Source organism: Aptenodytes forsteri, unplaced genomic scaffold, assembly GCF_000699145.1.
Source record: "Aptenodytes forsteri isolate BGI_AS27 unplaced genomic scaffold, ASM69914v1 Scaffold2, whole genome shotgun sequence".
In the NCBI taxonomy this organism is placed as follows: Eukaryota; Metazoa; Chordata; class Aves; order Sphenisciformes; family Spheniscidae; genus Aptenodytes; species Aptenodytes forsteri.
The window spans coordinates 9,472,467-9,499,926 of NW_008795695.1; the positions used below are offsets into that span (position 1 = coordinate 9,472,467).

The window sequence follows — 27,460 nt, forward strand, 5'->3', positions numbered from 1 at the left end:
GTGGCCCCCCCCCCCCCCATTTATGACTGCTAATCAGAGGGATCACCTTCTTTCTTCTTTTGCTCACTATTAAAATTTACGCAGTAAAACATTTAAGGATGTATTCATCTAGAGAGATGTTGGCCTAAATTTATTCTCTTTGACTGTACTTAGAGTCAGGAGTTCATAATTTTGAAAATATCACCTGATTAGCTGAAGTGCAGGAAAAACTCATGAATGAAATAGTATGGGAATTAGTAGGATCTGCTGAGAGATCTTAAATAAGTTTTGCTTGCTACTGTACTTTTGCTAAACATACTAACCACTTTGTGATTGGAGAGGAGGAAGGAAGGTTATCCAGGAGGAGCCTATTTATAGGTGACTGTTTAGTAGGTTGTTCAGGAATACTAAATACAGTGGAAATTAATTCCTTTTCATTTGATACAGTTAAAAGTCAAACAAATACAGAAATTAAGCTGAAGGATGTATAGTATGCCTGCTGTTTGGACTAGAAAATTGGCAGGAGCACAAATGATTTCTAAACACCAGCACTACATTAAATAAATCTTATGTTCTGGAATAGTCCCCAGGTTACAATTTTCCCCCCTCTTTAGCTGACATTGTGAATTTTTACAGTCTAACACTGAAGTTATCACTCCTGTGATTAGGAATTGTATATGGGGATTCAGGAATCTGGTCTCAAGACCCTGGGCTTGGTCACATGTCAAAAGAACATAATCTGAACTTGGCTGGAGAACTTAAAACTAATTTCTAGTGCATTTACATATATAGCAGTTAATCTTTATAAATGCGATGCATTAATCTCCACTGGATTTTTAAAATGTCTGTTTTTCATCAGAATAATAAGTCATTAAAATGTAAATGTTTATATATACCTCTGTGTGTGAGAGAGTCATTTAAAAAAAAGCAACTTCCAGATTTTTTGATTAATGAACAAGAATTCTGACTGTATCTACAAGAAATCTATATCAAAGAGAGCTTAAAGTATTACCTAGAAAGCAGTCTAGATAGTCCCCAAAGAGCACGTGCTTTAATACTGGATTAATCATGTTGGCAGTAAACACAAAAACTGCATTTACTGTGTTTTAATTTCCATTTATAAATTAACCGCACTTCTGAAGCCTTAACAGACTATGCAGTATTTAAGTGTTATAAGGGTGTATTGCTTTATAACCTCATTGAAACTGGGTGATCAGCTCACTTGCAGCCTCTTCCATTGCCATCAGATATTGAGTGTGTTTTCTTCTCATGCCAGGTGATCCATTGCAGTGGCTATTTGAAGATACGTCAGTATATGCTAGATATGTCTTTGTATGATTCCTGTTACCAAATCGTTGGACTGGTGGCTGTAGGTCAATCTTTACCTCCCAGTGCAATCACTGAGATCAAACTTCACAGTAACATGTTTATGTTCAGAGCAAGTTTGGACTTAAAATTAATATTCCTAGATTCCAGGTAAGCAGATATTTCATTTCTAGCATAAAATGTTTTCAAAGTCAAGTGTTATCATAAGGTACAGTGGTTTCCAAACAGATCAAAATATCCATGAAAAAATAAAGCAGTCCAAAATAGATCTGGAACACAAAGACCATGTGGGTCTTCAAAGCTCTTCAGACAGCTGGATAGACCATACTTTGTCTTGAATGCCAACATATAAAAGCCTGCACAACTTAACCTATAGTTACCTACAGTTTCAGAGAGTCAGCTAAAGCCTTCTTGCTGTGAGTAATTGGCGGAGGAGCAGTAATACATTTTCACCTTAAAGGACATAAGTTTTAACATACAAAGCTAGCGAAAGGAATAAGGATGTGCCATCGTCCATAATTTAAAAAAAAACACAACTGAAATGCTGAGGTCAAATGACTTGCTGGGGTCATCCAGAAAGCTTTTGACAGAGTTACTACTGTCAAAAGAAAACATAGTCTTCTGCACTTCAATGTAACGCCTTAACAATGAAACCAACCCTGCTAATGGGGTTGTTAGAATGAAAATGAATTCCATTGGCTACTACATGAAAACACAGCCTTCTTAAACAAAACTTGGGAAAACAGCTATTGCTGAGGAAAGAGAACCCTGCCTCCAGTCTCAGCTGATGTAGCTCACATACCAGCTAAGAAGAGAAGAGCACAAAACCGGACCTGAAGGAGTTGTGAAATGATTCATTCCTCTCTTTTTGAAACATGGTATCTTTTAGTAGACAATGATACTTTGTACAGTGCAGTTCAAGATACCTTGGGGGGAAAAGCCCAATTCCAGACAATATAACAGATTTGACTATTGACAAGATGATCATTCTTCAGAAATTCCTGCATGTGGAGCAGTATGTCACATACTCTTTCGTTTCCCTGGCATGCTGGATTTGCAAGAAGCAGAAATGATATTCATGTGTAGCAGTGAAAAAGAGTCTGTATCCAAGACAGTGGGGAAGTTTTGCATGGCAGGTCAACCATGCAAGAACATGCTCTTTCTCCATGCTAAGTCAATGAGATAGTGGGCCATCAGCTGCTAAAATACGAAGAACTAGTTGTTTCTGGAATCCTTCCTCTTTTTTTTGGCATGCTTTACTTAATGTAACAGCTACAAAGAAGCACAAGGGGTTTAGCAACATGTCTTTGCATGTGGAAAAGAGGAAATGATGTGCCTACAAGGAACTGCCTGGAGACGTAAGTGTCTTCAAAGGAGACAATATAACGAGAGGTGTTGACAGGAGCACAGATAGAACCAGTACTGTTGCATAGCTGTGTTTACCAAAGAGCAGATGGATGTCGTCCACATACAGGACAACCAGGGGTATTAAGGATTACTAAAGCCCTTTGCTCTCCCAGCTGAGCAAACCAAATTATATTTGCTCAGAGCAGGGACATACTAGGAATAAGACAAAACTGTTTTCAGGCTTGCTTCTGGTATCCATACAAGAAAAAATGTTGCTGGATCTTTAGAGGTAACAGTGACAGCAGACAGGCCAGTATGAAAGCCATAGGAAGGAGCAGTTAAATAAGTCTTTCTAGACACCTGATACAATGTAAAACATGCAAGAGTTCATTTATCAGGGTCACTGGAAAAAGGAGACAGTTACTTCCCTCCAAAGTCATCCGCTGCTTCTGATTTTTGTGGTGCAGCTTATGCGTTCATTTCTACATGGTTTACAAAGGCTTTAAAGAACTCTAGAGGGCAGAACTGATCATTGGGGCAAGCTCTGTTTCCTTCTGTGTGTCCTGTCACATGCAAAGAACAATCTTCAGAGCCCAGGCTCCCTACAGTGGCTTATTGAGGGGCTGGTTTTGTGTTAAGGAAGTCAAGCAGCTGAGTTCATGTTCCGATTCAAACTGTTCGAAAGTTTGGGTGTCCTCATAACTGTTAATGATGTTTTTTTGGCCCATGGGAAGACCAGCTTCAAAGTGAGGCAGCACCTCCAGAAAAATTAACACCTGGCTTAGGTTTGTGGCATTTTGTTTGTTTTTGGATTAGCTGTTTCTGTACTCACCAATTAAGTGAGCAGGATAAAACTGCCACCCTTGTTTTAATTGCACTGAAGTCAGAAGGAGCACTGAAACCTGAACAGGATCTTTCACCAGTATTTCACCATACTGACAGGCTTAAGTGAGAATTTGGGCCCCTAGAATTGTAAGCCAGGAGGGACAGCGCACACTGCAAAGGAGAAACACAAGCATATATTCACATATCCTCCTGCAGAAAGAGAGCATATGTGGTCACTCCGCATTGGCAGTCTCTGACTGAGGCAAAGGCATGCAAGAGTTTCACAGATGAAAGCATAGCTGGGGGAGGTATGGATGTATTTGTACTGTATTTATAATAAATCAGACTGCGAAGGCATTTGTTTGTTTGTTTGTTTTTCTGATTTCCTTCAGAAGAATCCCACCCCCCCCAGTGCTCTCTCTCAAGTAGAATGTAAAGTGTGGGGGCCACATGATTGCTTAGCACTAGGGTAAGAGTAAAGAAGATGCATAATAGTTACAAAAGAAAAAAAAAGTAATCAAAGTTTACATTATCTGCAACTCCCCAATGACACGTTGCTTGAGACTCCTGTATTCATTTCTGTAGATACTACTGTGTTATTCTCTGATACAGTCTATCCTCATTAGTGTTTAAGTTCAGACCAGAAGCATACTTTTGAAGTGAATGTCCTGACCGTCCCCACTCGTTGCGCTGCAGTTCATGTCATGAGGAGGCCTTAGGCATGTGAACTGGATTCCTTCTGGATGAATCTAAACTGGAACACAACCTCCAAGAGCATGTCTAAGGCACTCCAACTATTATAAAGCTTTCAGTCCACAGGCCTAGACTAGAGCTAGTCCCGAGTAAAAGTCCCGAAATTAAAATATGCAGATGCATCTGCTGCTGCAGAAGTAGACCCTCAACAGTAACAATTTTACTCTACAGATTGCCTGCCAATGGACTGTATTGCTTGTTAATGTAGACATGCCTTTGTGTGGTAGCTCTGTTCTGCCTTTTTAGGTGAAGAAAGCCCAGGACAGCACAAAACACCCCCAGCAACACTAGGTAAACAAGCCAGATTATGGCTGAGTTGCACAATGTACTTGAAGGATTTTTGTTCTCAAGCAACAGTGCTAAATAAACAAAAGTCCATTTTGAACCATGAAGTTTGACTCTTCAGGTCTGACCCATGTAAGCCTGACCAGTGTAGCCTGGTTCTTTAACATCTGCAGGGATGCTGCCATTTCAAATTTGTTCCATTATTCTACTTCTCATCATGTGAGGATGTTTTTCTGAACTCTAGCTTCAGCCTTCCTTTTCTTAGCTTGCGATCTTCATAGCTCCTTGTCTTTCCACATTCTCAGCAGGAATAAGCTCCTGCTTCCTTCTTCTGTTAGGCGTTAGCCTGAATTTAGTTATAGCCTATGATCAGAACTTCTATGGACTGACATACATGCTACACTTGTACGTTTGCAAAAGCAAATGAAAATGTGTCAGCAGTCCACAAGAGTAGTTTTATTGTTTCGTGAATGGCTCCTCAACTGGATCTTTGTGCAAAGGATCATGCATGGCAGTGGCAAAAGCCCAAAGTGGAAATAAGTAAAAGAACTCTTTTTCCTGCCTATGTGTAAGGCTGGCCAGGGAATAGCTGCACCTTGCTTTGGCTGGGTTGAGAGTGTTTATTTTCTTATAAAGACGAGGATTCTGTTTCCAAAACTAACATTTTGTCCTGCAGTTTTTAGGCACCTGATTTGTTGGCACAATCAAATATTAGGTTAATGAAACTGAATATTCCTAGAGATTTTGCTTATTATGGAATCTTCCTTTTCCAGGGTGACTGAATTAACTGGATATGAGCCCCAAGATCTGATAGAAAAAACCCTCTACCACCATGTTCACGGCTGTGATGTGTTCCATTTACGATATGCTCATCATCTGCGTAAGTAAAAAGGATGCTGGACTGAAGTTTATTAAGTAGAGTAAGAAGTTTTGCAAACAACAGGTGCTATGCTGGAAAGTAGAGAAAGCTTTCCAAATCTTGACTGGAGCTAGATTTTCAAAAGTGCTTGGCTATCACTTAAGGAAACCATTAGTTCTGCAAATAAGCTAGATAATATTCTGTGCTTCTGAAAAAAACATATCTGGCCACTTTTACCTTTCTACTTAAAGGATCTAGGCTCTTTTGAAAATTTGAACTTGATTCTGGGTGGTGAACTCTTGAAGGAAAAAAAACAAAAGAGAAAGTGAATGAGTGAGAGGGGAAAATCTGAACTTTACTAGCCTCTCTTGTTAAAAGAAAAATTATGCAACAGCTCCCCATTCCTCTGAAATATGTTAGCAATAGTCATCCCATGTTTGAAGTGAATGCAAACCCAAAAATCCTTAGATGAATGTTCATTAATAGCATGTGGATGAGGTTTGGAGAATGGAGTGTCAGGAAAAAAAATTACACATTTAATAATTCCCCATCTGCTGACAGAGACGCTAATCATATCTTCAAACATCTGGATTTGGGAAGTAGTTCATTCAGTAGCACATTAATTTGAGAAGCAAATTGAGGGAATAGCTGAACTCTGGATTTGGCTCAGTCTGCTGCAGCCCATACGATGCAAAGATGACATCCAAAAACCAACGTCAGTCAATTTTTTTCCAGATTGCTCCTGTGGGCTGAAAGCAGCCAGAGTCAAATCCTTCTCTTAGGCTTCCTGAAGGAGAAAGTAGGCAGCTCTTCACCTTAATATGTGCTGTTCATGAGAATCTGGAATAAAAAGGAGGATGTAACTGTATTTGGCAAGTCAGTACTGAAATTCCAAGTGCCGAATTCTGTTGATGGCAGTGTGTGCTACACCTGGGAAAGCAGAAACTGATCTTTACAGCAAGTTCATATTTACCAAAACACCACTGGATACTCTGGGCCATTGCAAAGTAAAAACTAGAATGACCAGGGTACATGGTAATGTCCTGTTGGGCGCATCCTTTTTGTAGTGTTAACGTCTGCATCTGGATGTGACTGTTGACCTGTACAAAATATCACTCGTTATTTTCACAAGACTATTTGAAATACCTATGTCAACCAGTATAGAGATGATTCCATTATAGCCACAATCATCTCTGGAAAACAGTTTTCCATTTTAGAGCAGAGTGATGGATAATTCTGTGTGCGCAGTAGAAGACTTGTACTTTGGCTGCCAGTTTGCTCTATGTATGACTGGAGTTTTAAATAAAGAGACACACCATGTTTACTGAATTAACACCCCACCACCACCTCCTCCCACAAGAAAAAAACCCCTCAACCAAAGAGAATAACTAAAAGCAGTTCTCTAGATACTGTATCTGAATTACAAAGTTAAATTATTGTAAAGTTTAAAAACAGAAGAAAAATGCGAGACATATGCATAGAAATTTATGAAAGTTTCAAAGCAAATAAATGCCAAGGGGCAAAAAATAATGGCTAATGCTTGGGCAACAGTGGGAACAGTGCAGAATCACAGTCAGAATACCAAGTAATAGGAATTATTAAAACAGATGTAAAGTGTACGGACTTCCTCTGGGGAGCACTGTTATAACTCCCCCACCATCCATCAGTAAATGTTTTAGGAACATGAACAGTAAAAGGTTGGCAAGTTTGACGTACCATTCTATAAAGCAATGTGGTGATTAAGTGTCATCTGATGAAGAAATCTGGAGAGAAACATCTTACACCTAATAAGGGTATTAAGAAAAAAAAGAAAAGGAGAAAAAAAAAGGCAACCCTAAACTAGAGTAAGCAATTGCTTTTTCAAAGAGGAAAATAAAAATTCCCAAACTGAAGCAACTAAACTTTAAGTTAGGCAGCACGGAGAACAAAACAAAGGAAACAGTGAGGGGAACAAGTTAGAAGGGATATAACAAGAACATCAGACTATGAAGAAAATGTAGATGTGAATATTTGCCTAAGGTGTGCCAGCAGCAAACAGTGTTTCCTGTTTTAAACATTTGATTAGCTTCCAGCTACATGAAAAAGCTTCTGGCATTTGAACTAGTGTTATTTATTTCTATAGCACCATCAATATACACAGTGTTTGCTCTGCAACTGGGGAAATGTGGCCACACAATTAATGAGTCCCTGCCTAGAGATCTTGCATTCTAAAAGCCAGGATAGAGAAGCTGTTCCAGTACAGACAAAATATTCCCTGTTCCAGTATAGACAAAATATTTCTCTGGCCTCAGAGAAATCACTTCATTTGTACCATGGTCTCTCTGCGAGGAGGATTTTGTGCATCCCACATGTTGTAACATCATTGCTCTTCCCACATAAACTTTTACAAAAGTCGCATCTCTGTCTTGGCAAGGCAAGCCCCAGCCCCAGCTGATGTCATTACCAAATTGTTCTGCTGCTTCCTGGAAGTCAACCTATGTATTTATAGAACCTATCTTATAGCAGAGCACAGTTTACACTCTGTCCGTGGCATTGAGTCTACTTTTGCTCCCCCAGCAATCAAGCCTTCCCGCAGAGCTGCACTAGTTTTTAAGAGGGCAAAAGAACTGTAGAGTCTGCTAGGGCACCATCCACTGACCACGCTGCTCGAGGGCTGGACCGATGACATGCCAGGTTGTGTGCACCAGGGAAGCTAAAACAATAACTGCTGCAAGTGAGGAACCAAGAAGTCCATTTCTCTTAGTGGTATCCTTAAGTGCAGGCTAGGAACTCCCAGCCACATGCCCGTGAGCCGGCTGGAGCTTTTTAAAATAGCCATCTATGACAGACTAGAAGGACCAGCCCAGCCAGCCCAGTGCCTTTTTCAGCTTGCCTGCTAAACCAGGAGGGAACCACAACAGCGGAACACCCAGTTACAAATGGCACATCTAAGAGCCAAGGCTAAAGCCACCGAATCCTCCCCGTTTGATTGCAGCGGAGGCCACCAAGAAGTCTGAGCCTGCCCAGATTGTCTTGGTAGTGGATTTACCTCACTCCCATTTCTGAGGTTTCCCAATCAGCATCGAACAGGGTAATTTAACACAGAGCCAAATGGAAATTGACCTCATTTACTGTATCAGAAGCACAGCTACTGTCCCCTAGCCAAGGTCAGACTTTCTCCAGATTGCTAAAAATGCAGGAGACACAGAGTCCTCCCCCATCCCAGGAGAAATATTGGTTTATCCGTATAATTAGGAAGGAAAGCTGAACACTGTAGTCCTCAGCGGTTTTCACATCTTTTAAAATACTGTCTTAACTGGAGAGCTAAAACAGGAATTTCAAAAAAAACAGTGAGAGAGAGAGAGAGAAAGTCGAAACTAGTCCCAAAGCACACAGAAGAACTTTGTTATAGCTAGCGATCCATTACAGCATTAATTTCTATTTCGGAAGACCGAGTAGCAAGGCATTTTGAATTCAAGGAAAACCTGACCATTAAACTAGCACGAAGACTTAGCTCTGAAAAGCCTAGACCACATAGCAAAAAATATCTGTTAGATGATCTAGGCTAAAATGTAAGCATCATTTCCTAGAACTGGACCATTTGGATTACAGAACACCAAGAAACAGAGTGATTTCATAGCATATAGCTGATTATTAACAAATATTTTTACAACAGACTTATTTGGCATTGTTACACTGAAGCTTTGAGTAGCAGCTCCAAGACCTTTACCTCGGAGCGATGTATTGCACTTAAAGAGTACACATGCCTTTATAGTTTGTAGGTGTGTTTACATACTTACACACATATTCCTCATGATTTTCCTAAATATCTGTACACATGCACATCTCCACCTCATAGAGTATTCTATGTAGAGATGTAGGCATGAAAAAGGACACCAGCAAGTATGAGGCAAAAAGCTGATATCTAAGAGAGTCTTCAAACTCTAAATATTAGTGGCTTGGTGTCAGCGAGGATGGGTTTTTGAATGTCCTGCAAGATGATGTTGTTCATCTTGTTGCTTTCTGAACAAATGGATACCATATCCTGTAATGGAAGGAGAACTGACACTTCCAGAAAGACCTGTCTATAGTCATTTTGTAAGAGCCTGATTTTCTTAGGGAGATTAACTGGATTTGAAGAAAAGTTTAAATATGTTGTGACACATGCAGATGGATAGGAGAGTAAGCAGTCCAGAGAGATGACCTGCATGCTACTTAGACCTTTCAGCAAGAACAAGAACTCTTGCTTTTCTATTTCTGTCAGTCTTACATTGGGCTATTCACATGATTCACATTATCACGGTCTCTGATTGCTATTGAAATTACAAACCCCTACTCCCCCAAGTAACGACTGAACAAAAAAAAGCCAACCCCAGCAATGACTGATAGCCATATAGTTAATTACCAAACAGTAAACAAACCCCCAAAGATTATGCACTCTTTAGTTCCCAATTTAACATTGGATGCTCTCCCTGTCAGAAAAATCCTCTATGAATACTAATTATAAGGCCATATATTTTCATTTCAAGCGGTCATTTGCTCTACTGCAGTTGGCTGAAAGAGAAAGCTGTTGTTCGATTTCCTTATTATGTATCTGCTTCTGCACCAAGCATGTACAATGAGAGAACAAAATTACAGTGAGCTTTGCTACAAAGTTCAGTCTAGTACAAGCCCTACATTTGCAAGCAGTAATGCCATTTCTTAATCGTGTATTATATAAAGGAATTGCTGCTATTGATCACTTTTTTTGGACATAGTTTGTGTAGCAAGCTCAGTCCCTTATTTCCCAATTTAAAATAAATAACTGATTGTATAGAAGAGTAGGAAGATGGAGTTTCCTAGAGGAATGCTCCAGGGTCACACAAGAGAAGAACCACCTTCGAAGGCTGGGCATTATCTTCCAGCGAATCATTAGATAAATGCCTGGCACTGAACCAGAAATATTTGTGGCTAGATTAAATATTTAGAGATGCTGCACAACTCTTATTATAGCATAGCCTTGTGCCAAAACTTCTTTGTTCACAGAGAATCCAAACTGGTGCATACAGGATTACATTTTTAGTGAAATCTGTCAAATAACTGATTCACCTCTCTGGCCTTGTCTTTATTTGTGTGCTTAAGAACCAACCAGCATTTTAATTTTCCCCTTTTAAATCAACCTTCAAAATGTAGCGCTTACAGAGGAAAAAGTATCATAGCATAAAATACACTGCAAAATACACAACAATCTATCAAGCTATGAATGACAAAAGTGCTTCCAAATATACTGGAAAAATTCAGGCTAGTTGTGTCTGCTTCAAAATACTTTTGCTGCCTTGAACTTTTCTTCTTCAGTTAGAAGATTAGAAACAGTAAGTGTTTTTGCAGAATGTAAGCATAAGAGAGCAGGGTGAACTGGAAAAGAAGGAAGACAAACCTTAATAGTTTGCAACATACTATTTGTAAACAATAATGTGACCTTGTAAAACTACATAAAGGGGCAGGACAGATACCTTTGCGGGGGAGCTATTTGAAGTTTGGTGGGAGAAGGAGGTTAAAGGGAGGGGGAGGAGGGAGAAAAGTCCCTGCTTTGCAAATAAATCTCTCCAGGAAGTGGTCACAAGTCCAAGCAATGTGAAATGCTTTTTTGTATCGTATTCACAGTGTTGGTGAAAGGCCAAGTCACAACCAAGTACTATCGACTACTGTCCAAGCATGGAGGCTGGGTTTGGGTACAGAGCTACGCTACTATTGTGCATAACAGCCGTTCATCACGGCCTCACTGCATAGTGAGTGTCAATTATGTCCTTACGTAAGTCAAAATACTTTGTACCATTATGTGTTATCAGTAATTGATTCATTTTGCGTGTAATCAGTAATTGGCTCATTACTAATTGAATCCTTTAAGTTTGCTTTACTTGTGTCTTCCAGTATCATTCTGTGCTCGCATGTTACAGCCACTTTTCTCTCCCCATATCCTCCCTCTTTTACTTACGTTGAGCTAAAAAGAGCTAGTATTCCTGATGATTACCTCATACACCATATGCTTGAATGCAATACCACGTGTAGCCATTTGCGTTAGACCTGGACCCCAGTTCTGTAATTAGCATCAGAACTGCGCTGAGGCTGTCCAGACACAGTGAAAACTACTGCTGCCCAGCAGAGGTCACAGTGTCAGTTTGCGAGACAGAGACATGGTAGGAAGCATTACTCCTTTCAGGGACAGGTGAATCACCGAGGATTCCCTCACTTGCCTTGGGTTGCACAGATACTCAGGGCAGAACTACATTCTTACAATGGCAAGCAGCTCCCACTGAGCTGGTGAATGTACAGCGGTTTGGACCTGCAGTTTATGAATTCTGGTTCAAGTCATGAAGGTGTTACAAAATTCCTATCTTGATATAAACCTGAGAGAGACAGAAATCTGTATTGAATAAGAGGGATAAGTAATAGTGAAACAGACTGTGGCTGAAGAGACTGTGGAGGAAGAGAAAAAAAAGGGATAGTGGGCACCCCTTGTGTTGAATAGTGTAAAAAAGCAGGGAACTAGACGCTCTCTTCTTTTGTCTAGACTGGTCCATTTCTTATCTGGCTTGAAAGTAAGATGTATTTGCATGATGTGTGTGGTAGGATCATGTGAGTTCGCGTATTACAATGTTGTCTCTGATACCTGACTTTGGGGAGTTAAAGTCCATGAGTTGAGAAAACATAGGGTGTTTCCTTAAACTGCTTGAAGTAGGTACTTGGCCCTAGACACACTGGCTAATGCTGCCCTCATTCCTGTACAGATGTGAGAGCCAGCAGCACGAGGGAGACTCAGCCCTGCAACCTCCTTGAGTCCCATGAGTTGGGGCAAGAGATTTGAGTAAAAAGGGGGAAACTGTGCCAGGGATATAACAGCATACTCGAGTTGAATTTACTTCCAGGTTATTCACCATCAAGAAGTGATGGAAATGAGTTCTAGATAGGAATTGAGAGAGAAGTAGGGGGTTTTTTTTTAGTTTCCTTTCAGAAATATGCTCCACTGTTGCTACTGATAAAACCAGGGGAGACCATTTGATCATCAGATCTGTATCAATTAATGTTTCAAAATATGATCCACAGTCTGTTCTTGATTTGTTTTTTAGCCTCTTTTATACAAAAATCTGCGCTGTCTGTGGAGCAGATAAAACTGAACAGAACAGAGCAGAAATGAAAGTCTAGAGATTGTCAGAAAAACAACATTGCAGCTCCTGTGGTCTAGTTACAAGCACATTGTGGTGGCAGGAGAGGAACATCACTCCTTTTCCTTTCCTCGGGGCTAATTGTGAGAGCCAGGGCAGAGACCAATTCCTGATTGAGGAGGAGGCAGATGAATTGAGCTGTGTCTTTCTATCAGCTGACACGGCTGTGATTCCAAACTGCAGGGTGCCACAGATGGCCGAGAAGAAGTTGGCACAGCTTAGGTTCAGAGAATGAGCACATTTAGTACAAAGATGTTAACGTGGTTCCCAGTGGAACGTTTGTGATAGACGTGCGTGGGGGTGAGGTCAAACCATAAAATCCCCTGCCTGCTGACATCCCCAGACTCACACTGCAGAGGCCGTGAAAATCTTGGAAGAATGAAAATGAAAACATTGTGAAAGCTAACATGTATTTTCAAAGGAGCTATTTTGGATTTGTATGGTATATTTGAGTATGTAATTCATTGGACTGTTCTTTTGCAGAGATATTGAGTATAAGGAACTTCAGTTGTCACTGGACCAGGTTACCATTTCTAAGGCACAGTTTTCATGCAGAAACTCAGTATCTACCTCGCAGGAAACAAGGAAAATTGTAAAACCCAAAAGTAATAAAATGAAGGCAAAACTCAGAACAACACCTTACCCACAACAGGTAACTTTTTCAGCAATATTTACTTACCAATTGTTGTGGTAGAGTGCTTGGGACAGGAGATCATCCAGAACTGAACTTACTGTAAAACTGACTATAGTATGCTCTGCCACAGGAGCTCCCATGTAGGCCGGAATACAATTAGACCCTTTTGTTCTTGGGGTGGACAGCACAGGTAGTACAAACCAGCTCTGGCGAGTGATGCGAACACAAAAACTTTTGGATTTGGAGTCTGTAAAGTACTTCAAAACCAATGTGCTTTCTTGGTAAAAAGAAGAAAAACATGTACTAAGAATAGCTGTGTTGTGAAAATTTGCGCTGGTGTAGAATGCATCTCATTCACTGTTGATATGCAGAGTTCTTAATGTCACATAGGTATTAGCAGTTTCCTTATGCTGGAGAATGCATCATAAGAATTAATCCTAGCAAACAGAGCACTGGAGCGGGACTTGGAATGTCTCTCACTGTCACTGGGTGAGCTAGAACCAGTCGTGAAAGGAAACTATGGAGATTGTCCATAAAACCGGGCTGGTGAGACTGACACCTACCATGAGACATTCTGAGATTTGCAATGAATATTGCTGGAAGGGGCTACTATTACCTTAAAACAGCAGTGAATGCAGCTAGCCTTCAAAACAGTGAGAGCCCAAAAAGCATTTGGAGTCTGGAGAGGAGGGTGGGAGAGAGTGGGAAGAGAAAATCATTGTGATAGAAGCTGATGCAAAGGACAGATTTTGTGTTCCTACCGTTCTAAAGCTGGACATGCCAACATACGCAAAATCATATTCATGGTCTGCTACTCCATTTATCAGTGACTTCCAGTGCTTTGCAACAACCTTTTGTCCTCTGGTGTTTACAACTGCCTACACTTACTAGCTAAAATCCAACAGGCAAAATTATCAAATAACCCCTTAACGTTAGGTTTTTGTTCGCATGTTAAGTGAAGGTAAAGCTATCGTGAAGACGAGGAACTTTAAATGCACTGGTAAGCCAGTCCCTTTAGCCAGCGAGATCGCAGTTCAAGGAGGTCCAGCTTTGGGCTCCTGTATGATATGTTATGCAGTTTCATATACAAGTTAGTCATTTAACTCTCTTCCCCTCCCCTTTTTTTTTTCTTTCCCCCAGCAATACAGCTCATTCCAAACAGACAAACTGGAATGCAGCCAGGTGGGAAACTGGCGATCCAGCCCTGCAGTGAACGCTGCCACCATTCAAGAACAAAACTTCCATTCAGAAAACAGTGAACTTTTATACGCCCCGTCATATAGCTTGCCTTTCTCCTACCATTATGGACACTTCCCTGTAGATTCTCATGTCTTCAGTAGCAAAAAGCAAATGCTGCCTTCAAAGTTTGGGCAGTCTCAAGGAGCACCTTGTGAAGTGGCTCGATTTTTCTTGAGTACGCTGCAGACAAATGGAGAATGCCAGTGGCATTATGCCAACTCCTTGGTACCCAGCAGCCAGTCACCATCCAAAAATCTTCCTGATCAGCCAGTGAACATCATCCGACATAATCTTGCACAGAGTTATGAAGGTGGGTGTCACTTTAAAAAAAGAAAAAAAGAAAAGCAAAGCTGTGGGGTGTCTGGGAAAGATTTGTAATTGTAGTTTGGAAACAGGAATTACAAGGCGTTTAGGAAACACAGAAAATCAGAAACAGTGAAGTGTAACAACCCCTATGTTTATAGTATTTACATGTTCGTCCCTCTTCCCATTACCATAAGCTCTTGATTAGGAATATTATCAAAGCATCAGTTGCAAAAATGTATTCACCAGAATAACTTTTAGAACAGGGCAGAGATACCACCTCCTTTAATACTGGCACAGTTTACCTTCATGTTTTGCACTGAGTTATTTAGTGGAATTCCTCAGGTAAGTCATTGCTGAAGTCAGAAAGAAACAAATGTACTTCAGCTCAGATACAGAAATGAAAATAAACATGATCTATTTCCATAAAAATTGAAGGTTGCCCTTTCTGAGTATGAAGCCATTCTGAATATCTATACCTTACAGTGAATGAGTAAATGAAATGCAGTGTCTTCTGCTTTATTTAAAAATGTCTTCAGTGCTCCTCCCCGATCAACAGCATCATCTCTCTATACAGATGGTCAGCTCAAACACTTTGAAGGAAGCACTGAAGACACTGACTTCTCTGAGGTGGCAACCTATAAGAAACCTTGCAAAACTATAAAGTAACTAAATGTAAACAAACTCAAGACAAACTCTAATCCTTAGATCTTATATGCATTACATTTATCTGCATACACCCTTTTGATTAGTTAAAAATCACTGATGAGGACTGACTGGTTGACATACTGTTATAAAGTTAGATGGAAACATTCCTTTCTTCTAGCTTCATTAAGGATGGGAGGGAGGAAGCAGTAGTGGAAATTTAAAATAAAAAAGCTAGAAAAGATAGGCTCAAGATTCCTGAGTACCAGAAACAAGCATTTATTCACTTGGGGGCATGATGTTAGATATCCTAGATCCGAAGGGAATACCTGCAGATGTTAAAAGCTGAGCTTGCTATGTCAGACAGAAGACGGTATCAGACATTGAATGTGTCTTCCACAAAGGAGCAAGTAACTTCTGCCCAGGGTTTTGTCCTTCACAGGACCGTTTGACCTCACCTAGCTGATGGACCTCACCTAGCTGACCTAAGCATTTTATTTTACTGTTCTGTGTTTAGGTTGAAAATGAGCAAGACTGAAGCTCTTCTTACGGCCTAGTGCAGGTTAAATGCTTTTTCTGAGCTCATGCTCCTCTAATGTGCTGGCTTCCTTTTGTTGCTGTTGTGGACTGGGTGTGAAAAGGAGCAGCTTTAGACCAAAAATAAGAAATGGTTTTGTCCTTTCTAAAGATGCTGTATCTTTGTGGAAAAGAAAAAAAAAGCTACATCCTTTGAGGATAAGTATAAGGATAGAAGTAAATCCTGCAGGTCCCCAGTAAGTCTGCAGGAACAAAGCTATTCTAGGTGTACAGAAGTCAGCCCAGCTTTTCTTCTCTGCTTCCAGACTAACAGATGCCGTGAGACTGACCAAGAAGGTAGATCCACCCCTTGCTGGTCAGAGGGTGCCATCAGATACACTGAGAATGGATGTGGAAAGAACAGCCTGTTCAGAGAACAGTCTGTAAAATTGATCATGGCCATAACATTTGCCAGAAAAGCCCAGTGAGCGTAGCGGCAGACAAGCAATTTACCATCGGTCGGTTGATATGGGCAGATAACTCCTAGTAACTATATTAAGTCAGAAGGATTCCACAGGAATACTGCTAAATATGTTAGGGGGAAAAAAATCCCAACAAAAAACTGCAAGCAACTGCTGGTGTTTTTCAGTTTCATCATGCATGCATACCTTCACCATTTCCTCATGAACAGGAAAATGGAGCTGTGATACCAGCGGTTCTTACTTCTGGTTCTACTTCTACTTAAGATTTTGTTGCTTAAGTTGGAATATGTGGGTTCTCTTTTGAGCACAGATGTATTTTAATGGATGTTTAGCTATTGGGCATTTGATGAAAACTGACTTGGTACAATTAATTCTCTGCAAAAGCACTTACAATTGTACTGTTTAGGAAGGAAAAAAGAATATGGTCAAACTCGGGCTTGGTCAGAGATCGTTGCTTGAGTCCACACACAGTGTTAAAAGAGGGGAAAGAAAAACGGAGCCTCCACTGCAAAGAGGATTTATATCTAATTGTTCCAGAGTTTGTTTCCTCCTGAGGTAGAATTAGCCCTGTTGTACTTTTGCTGAGGTTGGTGGCAGAAGAGAAATCTGAACCTTTGGAAGCAACTTTTTGCTTTGAATGGAAAGGGGCATCTGATCTTCCTTACATTGTCAACTGCTGCTTTTTCCAGCACTTCACTAAAAAACTGACAGCCAGTAAGCTTCAAAGCAGAGAGGATCTGCTTAGCGTCATTATCTTCAATCCAAAGGCAATGCCAAATACGACATCTGGCAACCGGGTTGGATGCGAGGGCTATTCCACATCACATCCATAGAAGCGTCTGCCAAAAATGCCGTAGGCCAGAGACATTTTTCTCTATGGAAAATAGCTTCTTTTGGAGAGATCAGAGATTTTAAGATGATCGTGCCAAGCCATCAAAGCTCTGGGAAAGCACGTAGCAGATAAAACTGCCTGCAAATCAGATGCTGCTGCCTCAGAATCTGGTTTCGAAGCTTCTTCCATTTTTTTCCAGCTGGCCTAGTCATCAGAAGAAGATCTCTGACTTCAGAGAAGGGAACCATATTCTTAGTCAGGGAAGTTTCCTTTGTACACTTGAATGGATACGTTACTACTGCGGGTACCACAGTACCTACTTCTCATTAAGTTATGCTGTTGGCCAGTCTGTACTATCTGTGTGAACCTTAGTGCCACTAATCATGCCAAAACTCAGGAAATGATGAAGAATACTAAGAAAATCTGTGAAAAAGCTCTGGTCTATCTTCCTCCCCCAAACCAACTCCCCAGGTTTAGCCTGTGACTACTGGAAGAAATACATGACACCTTTTTTGAAAAGTGCATTCCGCTAAAGACAAAGAAGTCTTGAAGATCACGTTGTCTTCCTATTGTTTTTGGAGGGAGAATAATGGAGAACATAGTAATTACAACATCAGCCCATGCCTCAGATGAGTTGCAATTAGGGTTCAGACCAGGACACAGCACAGATATTGAGCTGATCTAAAAAATGTCTTTTTCATGGGCATGGACAGTATTAAGATCTGTTGTATCTTTGCCTTGTTTGACACGGGGGGATATCAGCATGCCTTTGTGACACAGGAGCGCGTGACCTGAGCAGTACAGCAGCTCTGCTCATTGGTCTTCAGCAAAACCCAGAGCGACTGAGTCATCGCTCGTCTTCTCTGAAGGCCCTCTGTACAAAGGATTAGGAAACGTACTGAAACGTCATGGGCTACATGTCAACCTTCAAGTGTTGGCATATTGTCTTTTCAAAACATACAGTAACTGTCAGGAGTACACTCTTCTGAGATTAGTGTAGATCAGAAAGCCCAAGAAAAATTATGCAAGACAAAGCATGCATGAAGAGGACCTCAGCTGCGTGCTAAAAACAGACAAGGTTTTTCACAGACAGGATGCAAAACTCGGCTGATAAGGACTGCGTACCTTTTGCACGAAGATCAATGCCGAGCACCAGCCTTTCTTTGCCTTAACCTGGTTCCAAGATGCCTTTCTTTCATTTTTACTGAAATAGACAGGGGCAATGAGAGAACAAGGAGCAGCTCTACCTATTAACGACTTGGTACAGAAAGGCACGTTTGTGAATGAAATACCTTTTCTGCAAGCATCTTTTCCCTTTGAGCACCATCTGAACTTTGATTGCACTATTTAAAGGTGAAGAGGGAACGCTCCTTGCTGCAGCACTATGTTTGACAGGGGAAAGATTGCTCTAGTATACTGTAACTATGAATAGACATGATATGTTTTAAACAAAGACCAATACCTGCTAGATTAGCCTTCCCATTCCCACTTGGATGGTTGGATGCTGAAATCTGAGCAGGCTGCCGGGTGATGGGGCTCTTATCTCCAGGTTTTCCCTCAATTTGCCCGAGCTGCGCCCTGTGCACCAGTGGGAAAGCAGAGCTACTTGGCAAGAATTAAGAGAGACGTGATACCCGAAGGACTGCAGTTGTAGGCTGCTATGAATGGAGGCAGTGTAAGTAAGCGTAAAGGGCCTTCCAGAAAGCTGCTATCACTCTGGTATGACATACAACCTTAGATGGGCAGTGTATCTACCTCACTTGGCATAGCTGAGTTGCTCTGGCAGAAGAGTGGTCTGGAAAGCATCCCCAGTTAACGCACTGACTTCAACGATGGTAAAGCGTTTTCAGCGCTGGAGAAGTGCAGAATGCATGGGATCCCCGCGCACCTGCTGAGGCAGGTACTCTGGCAACTGCCCACACGCCGGATGGGGGGAAGCAATCCTGGTGCGCTGCCCTTCTACAGCAATACAAAGCAGCTGGTCAGCTTTCTATTAACTTCTGTATGAAAAACTCCCCAGGAGGAGTCTGTCCCAGGGTGCCCTTGCGTTTTTGTCTGCAAAGGAAGACAAAAGCAGATTTAAGTCTAGCTCCAGTAACTGTTCTGAATGTGAGCGGACAAAAACGACTGTGCTCTGTTGCACCGCAGACACAACTTGCTTAACTGTCTAGTCTAACTCCACAAACGTGCTGACAACTTTAATGGAAGCCTGCAAACAATTAGCAGACGCTTACCTTCTTCCTCAACAAAAGAGATGAAAACCGTGTTTGAGAAACAGGATAGAACAAAATGGATAATACCCTGTAAATCTCCCAAGTATGCAAATTACTTCTTGGTACCAAGGCAGCAGCCATCAGCCCAGCAGAATTTGAGATTACAAAAATGAAGATAACAGGACAGGGGCCAACCGGTTGCTGTGACGCTTCAGCTTCTTACAAGCGTGGGCTCTAAAAATGGAAAAGGACAATCTTTTCTTCAGAGATCAGAGTAGAGCCATAAAGTTACAATGCTCCATGCTGCAGTAAGAGAACAAACCCACCACTCCTTTGGATGTCTCAAGTGGGAAAAACACTAAAACCAGTACACCAGATTAGTTACATGTCAGTCGCTCTCAGCACGTACACTTATTTCATAGTAAAAACGCCAAACATGGAGTTAAAATTATAGTAGTATAATTACACTGGTAAAATTTCCAAGTTATACTCAAGCATGTGGCTGAATTCCTCTTTTGCTCTGTCACCCAAGAGGGCCGTTTTTCAACAGGTGATGAGAATCCAGCTTACTTAGGACTGCATATACTTCTTGGTACAAAATATACACACGGAAATGAAAAAGAGTAACTTGAAAGGTTGTTGTTTCTAGGAGGGTGGTGGGTTGATCAAGAAGAAATTGGATCCAGATTCCTGTTTAAATGCTGGTGTTAATTACGTGGTGCAACTCCCTCTGAAATTAATGAAGCTCTACATACAAAAAAAAGGTACAATTGAGCTGTTTCTGCTGCCTCTGTTATACATGAAGGCTTTGCCAGTCGACTATAGCACAGGGAATATTTAATTATTAGTGGGTACAGTTACATCAGCAACCACTACAGGGGAACTCCAAAACTTTTAAGATGTTGAATAAAATCTTTAGAAAAACAGAAAATCCCGTTTACAAAAGGCACTTAGGTGTCCAGGGCTTTCAGTGAGCATAACACAAAATAGAGTTTAGGTTTAATTTGAGAAATTTGCTAAGTGCCTCATTTAACCTTTAACATAAAACTTTCAAATATGCCTTGGAGGAGCAGTATAACTGTCAAACCGTTCATACAAGACAGTGCAAAAAAATGAGTACTCGCCTTATTTTGGCCATACTGTGTAGGAGTAAACCAGTGGCTTTTTCTCTTACCATTTGTAGATAGGTGCATACAAAAAGGAAAAGCTGCGTAAGCCAAGCAGAAAATGATAAGAACAATTCAAATTGTTTCAAGAGTTCAGCTACCATGCAGAAACTTAAGAGAAAACTAAGATTACTCAATACATTTTAGAGGAAAAGCCTGAATAGAAATCCTAGGTTCATACTCTCTTGAAAATTTAAGAATCTAGCTTCTGATTTTCCATGCATACCCAGTTTAGTACTCCCACATTCAAGCAAACATCCTCAGTGTATGTTGTAAATTACATTTCTATTATACGTATAGCTTTATTATGTGATAGTACCTTAAAAGCAGAGATACAGCATTAGTCAAGAAGTATTTATGATGCTTCTCAAAAGATGTTTTTAATATCTGATGCTAGTTTTTCAAAGAGAAAAAGCAAAGCCTTTAACGTGACACAAGCTAGATATTACATATATCACAAATAGATACCGCGAATTAGATACTGACATGTCGGTATCTAATACTACACACCCTCTTCTTTCCTTACAAGGGCAAGTGTCCAATACACTTCCACACTGACAGGAAGAATAAATTCTGGTTTACTCTAATCATTGAATCATTGACGTGTAATAAATGTTATCCATCCTTTGGTAAATGGTTTGATAAACCTCTGAAAAGAGCTTACTTAAGGTCAAGGTTTTTGATAGCGGGTCACATTTCCAAATATTTCTTCGGTTTAATTTCCCCGATGTAACCATATTAATAGCGGCAGTGATTTATAATCATTCAGTCAAATAAACAAACAGGCATTTCACATGGAAAACCTTTTCAGAATTGTTCGACGCTGTCGGCCCTTCTGAATGGGTTGGGGTTTTTTTCCCCCACTTTTCAGCACTGTCTTAAAGAGAGTTATCCAAAGCCACTGAGGCAAATGGGAATGTCTCTGATGTCTTCACTGGGACTTGGATCGGGCCCAGACCAAATGGGTGTTAAAGTTCAGTCACAAAAAGTCTTAGAGTCTGACTCTATGAACTCATTGTCAGTAATTAACATGTTTTCTCTTTCCTGCAAGTGCCCATATCAAACAGAAGATACAGCCAAGACGCTCTATCTGACAACTTTACAAGCTGCACAGCGCCCATGCCAGGCAGCAGATACAAAGAAGAGATTTATGATTCCGGCATCATGAAACCCAACAAAATAGAAACCAGGATTCAGCCACCTCACCACCTCATTAAAGAAGAAAACAAGTTAGCTTTTAACAGAGACCTACAAGAAAAGATGAGCATTAATGAAAGTTCTTTTTCAAACTCAATAGCTAACTCCTTGCTGCCAAAATCAGAATGTTTCCAGTCTAAAGCTATAGGACAATTGAGTCATCTCCTGCCGATGCCCTCAGTATATGAGCAAACAAGAAGGATTTGTATGAAAGAACCCAAATACGGGCATATTAGTCACCACGCTACAAATCTAGATGAACTGGACAGCGATGAGAGAATGACCGTAAAGCTCGATCATGACTCCGAAAGCGAACGCGTGATGGACGTGAGACCCTCTGGACAAGTTCCATTTGTGCTTCTAAATTATCACCATGTTTTAGCCAAACATGGTACATTTCAAACTTCAACATGTACAGCGACAGGACATGTAGGAGAAAATTACGGATACAATTCCGAGGAAGTAAATACATTTATTTACAAAAACCAAAGCCCCTCATCAGCTTCTCCAGAAACCCACAAGGAATCTGCACTACCCCATTATATTGGAACTTCTGTAATAATAGCCAATGGAAGGTGACGGTAGTAGAGGGGTATTTACATTTAATTAAGAAACCAAACTAATGATTTGCAAAAAGCATGAGAAAACATGGTTACATTTACTGAGCATAGCTGAAAGTCAATGAGGGACAGACTGGTGTGTTCCTGGCAAGCCACGTGTAACAGTACCTTCAAGGTCAGGAAAAAAACCTACTTCTAGCTTCAGTGCTTCGTTGTCACAGGTTGAGCTCTGGTGCCAGTGAGAAGACGTGTTACAGATCTTATTTTTGTTATTTTCTAGTGTGCAACAAAATTAAATGATAGGTGTTATATGCAGAGATTTATATGAAGAACATTTTTTTCCTTAACCCCTCCTTCTCAAAATACATGCAAGAGTTTTTTATCATTATCATGAACTATACACTCTAGTTTAGGTATTTTTGACAAACTGTGTGAAACCTTCCATCAACTCTCCACTCACGCGTTAAACATCCCGACAGATGAACTTTGTTTAAAGAGTGGTGATTTTTAGTATCCATAATACAGCTGTACTAACTAAACAGAACTCAGTTTGGAAAAAGCTTATTTATTAATTACCCAAAAGTTTTTAAACTAAATAAATCAAATCTCAATTTGATCTACTTAACATAGATTTCAGTGCTCTGAGATGGTTACCACCACCATTTATCTTGGCAAGGAACGACATGACAAATTAATACATACAAAGATAGGTATTAAAGGGTTACAGGTCTTGTCATGGCAAATCGGGACAAATCACGTAGCAGGAACTAGAGACTATTCCCCATAATATGTCGTAATAAGAAGAAGGAACTTCTAAAGCGCGTGTGTCACTGAGTATTCTGGGAGAAGGCTGTGCAGATTTTCAAACCAGCTAGTCAAAAATACATCTTAATAAGAGCGCCAGAAATGTTTTCGTTATAGTCAAGGGAACAATGAACATTTATGCTTTATTTTAAACTTACCAGTAGCCTTCTGAAGTTTGAAGGGTTCAGCTTTTAACACACTGAACTTCCTTGAGCATAAATCTCATTGTCAGCACAAAGGTAAGAGTAATATCTGACTGATTCGTGCACTTCACAAATAATGTCAGTGGACAATCCGAAAACGGAAAGTCGAAAGTCATTGCGCAACCACAAAAACCAAAGTTGCACTTGAAGTAAAGCGGAGTTTGAGGACATCGGGGTTTGGAACGGAACGCTTTGCACACATCTCGGTGTGCGCTAATAAACTGCAGCAAGCGAAAAGCATACAGCACACATTTACATTTCGTCCAGCCTGGTAGGAACAGATTTCCCCCCCCTTTTTTTACTTCTTTGTAAAGTTTACAAGCGAGGAGACATACGGATCTGTGTGTGTTTAATTGACAACAGTCAGTCCACTTTGTCTCTCGACCGCTTCCCCAAACATCGCGTGCTCTTGATAAAACAACGAATGACTCCCTAAATAACAGCTGTGAAAACCAACAACAAAGGTTGTTGCAGATCTGAGTCAGCTATACTTAGCTGTATTTCTTAGCCCAATTCACGGCTAATTTACACTTTTAAAACTTTCTCTCTCTCATCAGACTCTCTCTCAAGAGACCTTCGCTGAAGAAAATGCTTACCTGGCTTGTGCAATATGGAAAAACACTTGCTCGTGGACTGCACCTTGTCAGATGAAAATGTAATGAAATACACACTTTCAAAAATTACATGTTCCCCGTCTTTTATATGCAGCAATAATATTCAGTCACCTCCTTGTATGTATGAATATTTATTGCTGTGAGTACACACAAATACTTTTAAAACGTGTTTGAAAACAATTTTCAGTATTTTTATTGCTTCCTATTAAAAAGTTAACAGAGGCGGCTTTATTACGAAGTTAAATTGATCTTCACTTGGAAGCTTGCAGCTGTCTGACTTTTTCATTTGCCAGAAAAGCACGAAAAATACCCTTCGTGATAAATACGACAAAAAATACCCAATCAGCCATTGCCAGAACGCTGACTTAAAAAAAAAAAAGCAGAACCAAACCAGCACATTCACTCACTCAGTGTAACCGCGCTCCGTGGTTCGTCCCACGCCAGAGAAGTTAGCAAGTCTGCAGGAATGCTACGAGTGAGTATTATTGTCATTCTGGCTTTCTAAATTGAAGCGATGAGGCACCAGTTGGTTTTACAGTGGCTTCGGTTAATAGCCTTCCCAGCCAGTGTTACTAATGAACGGGCCCAACGCCTTAAAAGATACAGTTATGCTAGGACTTGTATGTTAATTTTGTTAAATTAAAACCATGCCCTATAACGGAGTAACTGACATTGCTGGCACCGTTAAAAAGAAACCCGATGCACAACCCTCATGCGACACTTTTCTCTATACCTCATCAGTGCCATTGCTGCACGCAAAGTCAATCTGGTGTGTTCTTCTGTTCTTGTAAGTACTATAAAACCACGTTTTCAGGAACGTGCAAATTGGGCTTCGGTTAAAAAAACGCCACTGATATTTTTCAGTAAAACACCACAAAATATTTTTCCAGCGTCCACCTTGTTATTCACACTTCCAGGCTTTATGCAGGGAGCCTGAGCGGAGGAGGTGTTCCATCGTTCTCCCACAGATGTTTTACTGTATGTGATATTCAGGTAGGGGAGCTTCCCCGGCTAGGCAATAACGAGTCAATTACGCATTCACATATGGTAATACAAGGTAGGTTTTAGAAAAGACCTGCGATTAAAAACGCAAATGCGTGAAACGTTTTTCCTGCCATTCCAAAATAGGAGCGGCAATTGCATGTTCACATCCAGAAGGTGAGTAAACCATATTGAGAGAAAAATAGGACTTTTGGTCAGTTAAACTACAGATGTTCACCGCACGCTCCTACCGCAGAACGGGGCACAGCCATCGGCAGTGGCAATGTTGTTCTTCACTGGAAAAAGTTATGCCACGGAAGCGGAGTGTGAGTTGGAATATATTCTGAAAAATAACCTCCTTTCTCTCTACCGTACTTGTCTGAGCCACTACAGGTACCTTTGCCGTGCGACTTGATAGGATTTTAACTCTTGGGGGAGTTCAGATCTAGCGAGTAAACCGTGTGGAGAAATGAGAGGGAGAAAGAGCGTGAGAGAGGGAGTATTTTACCACAATGTAAAGTTGGAAACGTTAATCCCATGTCGAGGTCTCAAAGTTTTTATCCTATTAATAGAAACGCCGCGATGTAGATAAGGGGAGAAGGGAACAGGCTTCTCTCCAGGTCGCAGTAGCCCTGTAATTTGAACAGGGGTATTAAAGCAATTTAATGAAATTAAGCGCAGCGGACAATAGATGTAAAATCGGAGAACCTATCACTGAGAGAAAGTGCGAATGAATGGGAAACCTGCCAGAATACCAGTATTTCTCTAAAAATCACAAAAGAGGACACCAAGTATTTTTTCAGCGTCTCAGTCATACTTCCAAAACAACACAGAGAAAATCTTATTATCCCATTTTTTTCCTGAACATTAGATTTTGCTTTTTTTATATGATGCAGATAAAAGCTATTTGGCAAACGTAGGTGAAAAAGCACGCAAAACAAACAACCTATTAATGCTCAGAATTATATATGTATTCCCTAAAAATGAAAAGCATTTTTGCTTATTTATTATGTAAAACAAAACTGTTAAAATGTTAATAAAATCCTGTAGCCAAAGGAAAAGTGAGTTGGATCAGTCTCTTTTTGCTACAAAACACAGGGTCTCACGAAGAATAACGTTGCATATTTGAAAATTTATTTCAACTGTAATACGGCCTATATTTGACAGTTAATGTACTATAAAATACAAGGATTTTTTTTGTTTATTGTATGGTAGCCACGTTGCATTTTAAAGGAAGACTCTTGGAGAACTGAAAATAACACCGAATCGCTAATGAGACGCGCTAATGCAAGATACTCAAACACGACATCAGTTTACAATTGTTCCCTGCGGTTCTTTCTTCTCAGTTGCGCGTTACGTGACCGCGGCCCGCGGCACGCCATCATTTTTGACCTCTGTTCTTTCCTCAGTCCAGATTTAATTTCTTTGGTGTCTGATCAGTGTGGTGCATCGCTGCAGTAACTTACGCATGCAAATGCTTTTACCAAACCAGTCACCCCCCGGAGTCAGCTCTTTGCGGCACAAATCTTTTTCATGACAGATATTACGCTGTACTTCAATTTTTATCTTTTTTATAGAGCTACTGTATATTCCAAAGTAGTTGCAGAGAGTGATTTTTTAGGCTGATGTCTTGTAGCTGAATCAGAAAAAGCAAAGAAATAAAAAAAAAAATCGTTGTACAATGAAGCAGCAGCATAAAGAATTAAATGCTTTAATATTATTTCTAGGTAATAGCCCTTGACGTATATGATATTCGTTGGATATATTTAAAAAAAATGCTCTGAAGTCTTATAAAACCTTTTACTAGAAGTGAGATGTACTGCTTGAACTCTTAAATGTTAAGTACATTACTCCTTTTTCAAATCTTTGGAAACAGCACTGGACACAACCCGCTTACTCTTTCTGAACACAGACACGTGCCAACACACCCAGCTTGCTCGGCAGAAGTTTTCCTGTCAATAAACAATCTCTACAAATATTATAACAGAGTCCAGGAAGGAAAATATGAAGTCACAGAAATACGGACACTATAATAAATGTTTTTTGAAAGCACTTCATCAAGAAAATAGTTTAAGATACGACATCAGCCTCACAATGAAAGAGGTGTTTTACTGATCTAGACAGTTGAATGAAATTAACCATTTTCAGTGCATTACTTCGGGATCTGGAGTCGTCTGACCCTCTCCATACCTACGTCCAGAGACATTCTACACCACATTTGTCTGTCCTACATAAAGAACAATAATAACAATGATTTTCATACAAAAATGTTGTGGCTTTCTGGGTGTGCCAAGTTTGGCACAAAAAGAGTAAGATCACTGGCTGCGCTCCCCATCTACCTTAAGGTGAGTGTGGTACAGGAGGGTTCACTGGCTTTCTCGACAGGAACAGCTGCTAGTCAGAAGGACCTTATAGATCATAGAATAGAATCATAGAATTGTTTAGGTTGGAAAAGACCTTTAGGATCATCAAGTCCAACCGCTAACCTAGCACTGCCAAGTCCAACACTAAACCAC

At 40.4% G+C, this 27,460-nt stretch overlaps 1 protein-coding gene across 2 annotated transcripts in view; it reads left to right on the top strand.

The window, feature by feature from the left end:
• Positions 1 to 24,031, top strand: part of SIM2 (single-minded family bHLH transcription factor 2) — a 61,613-nt gene extending 37,582 nt beyond the window's left edge. The window contains exons 6-11 of one of the 2 annotated variants that reach the window (XM_009282980.2): positions 1,256 to 1,455; positions 5,289 to 5,395; positions 10,997 to 11,144; positions 13,039 to 13,207; positions 14,330 to 14,738; positions 21,637 to 24,031. In XM_009282980.2, the coding sequence (XP_009281255.1) occupies positions 1,256 to 1,455; positions 5,289 to 5,395; positions 10,997 to 11,144; positions 13,039 to 13,207; positions 14,330 to 14,738; positions 21,637 to 22,361 (1,758 nt within the window). In that variant the 3' untranslated portion in view covers positions 22,362 to 24,031. The remainder of the gene's footprint in view (positions 1 to 1,255; positions 1,456 to 5,288; positions 5,396 to 10,996; positions 11,145 to 13,038; positions 13,208 to 14,329; positions 14,739 to 21,636) is intronic. The other variant, XM_019473058.1, reaches the window with a different exon arrangement.
• The last annotated feature ends 3,429 nt before the right edge of the window (positions 24,032 to 27,460 follow it).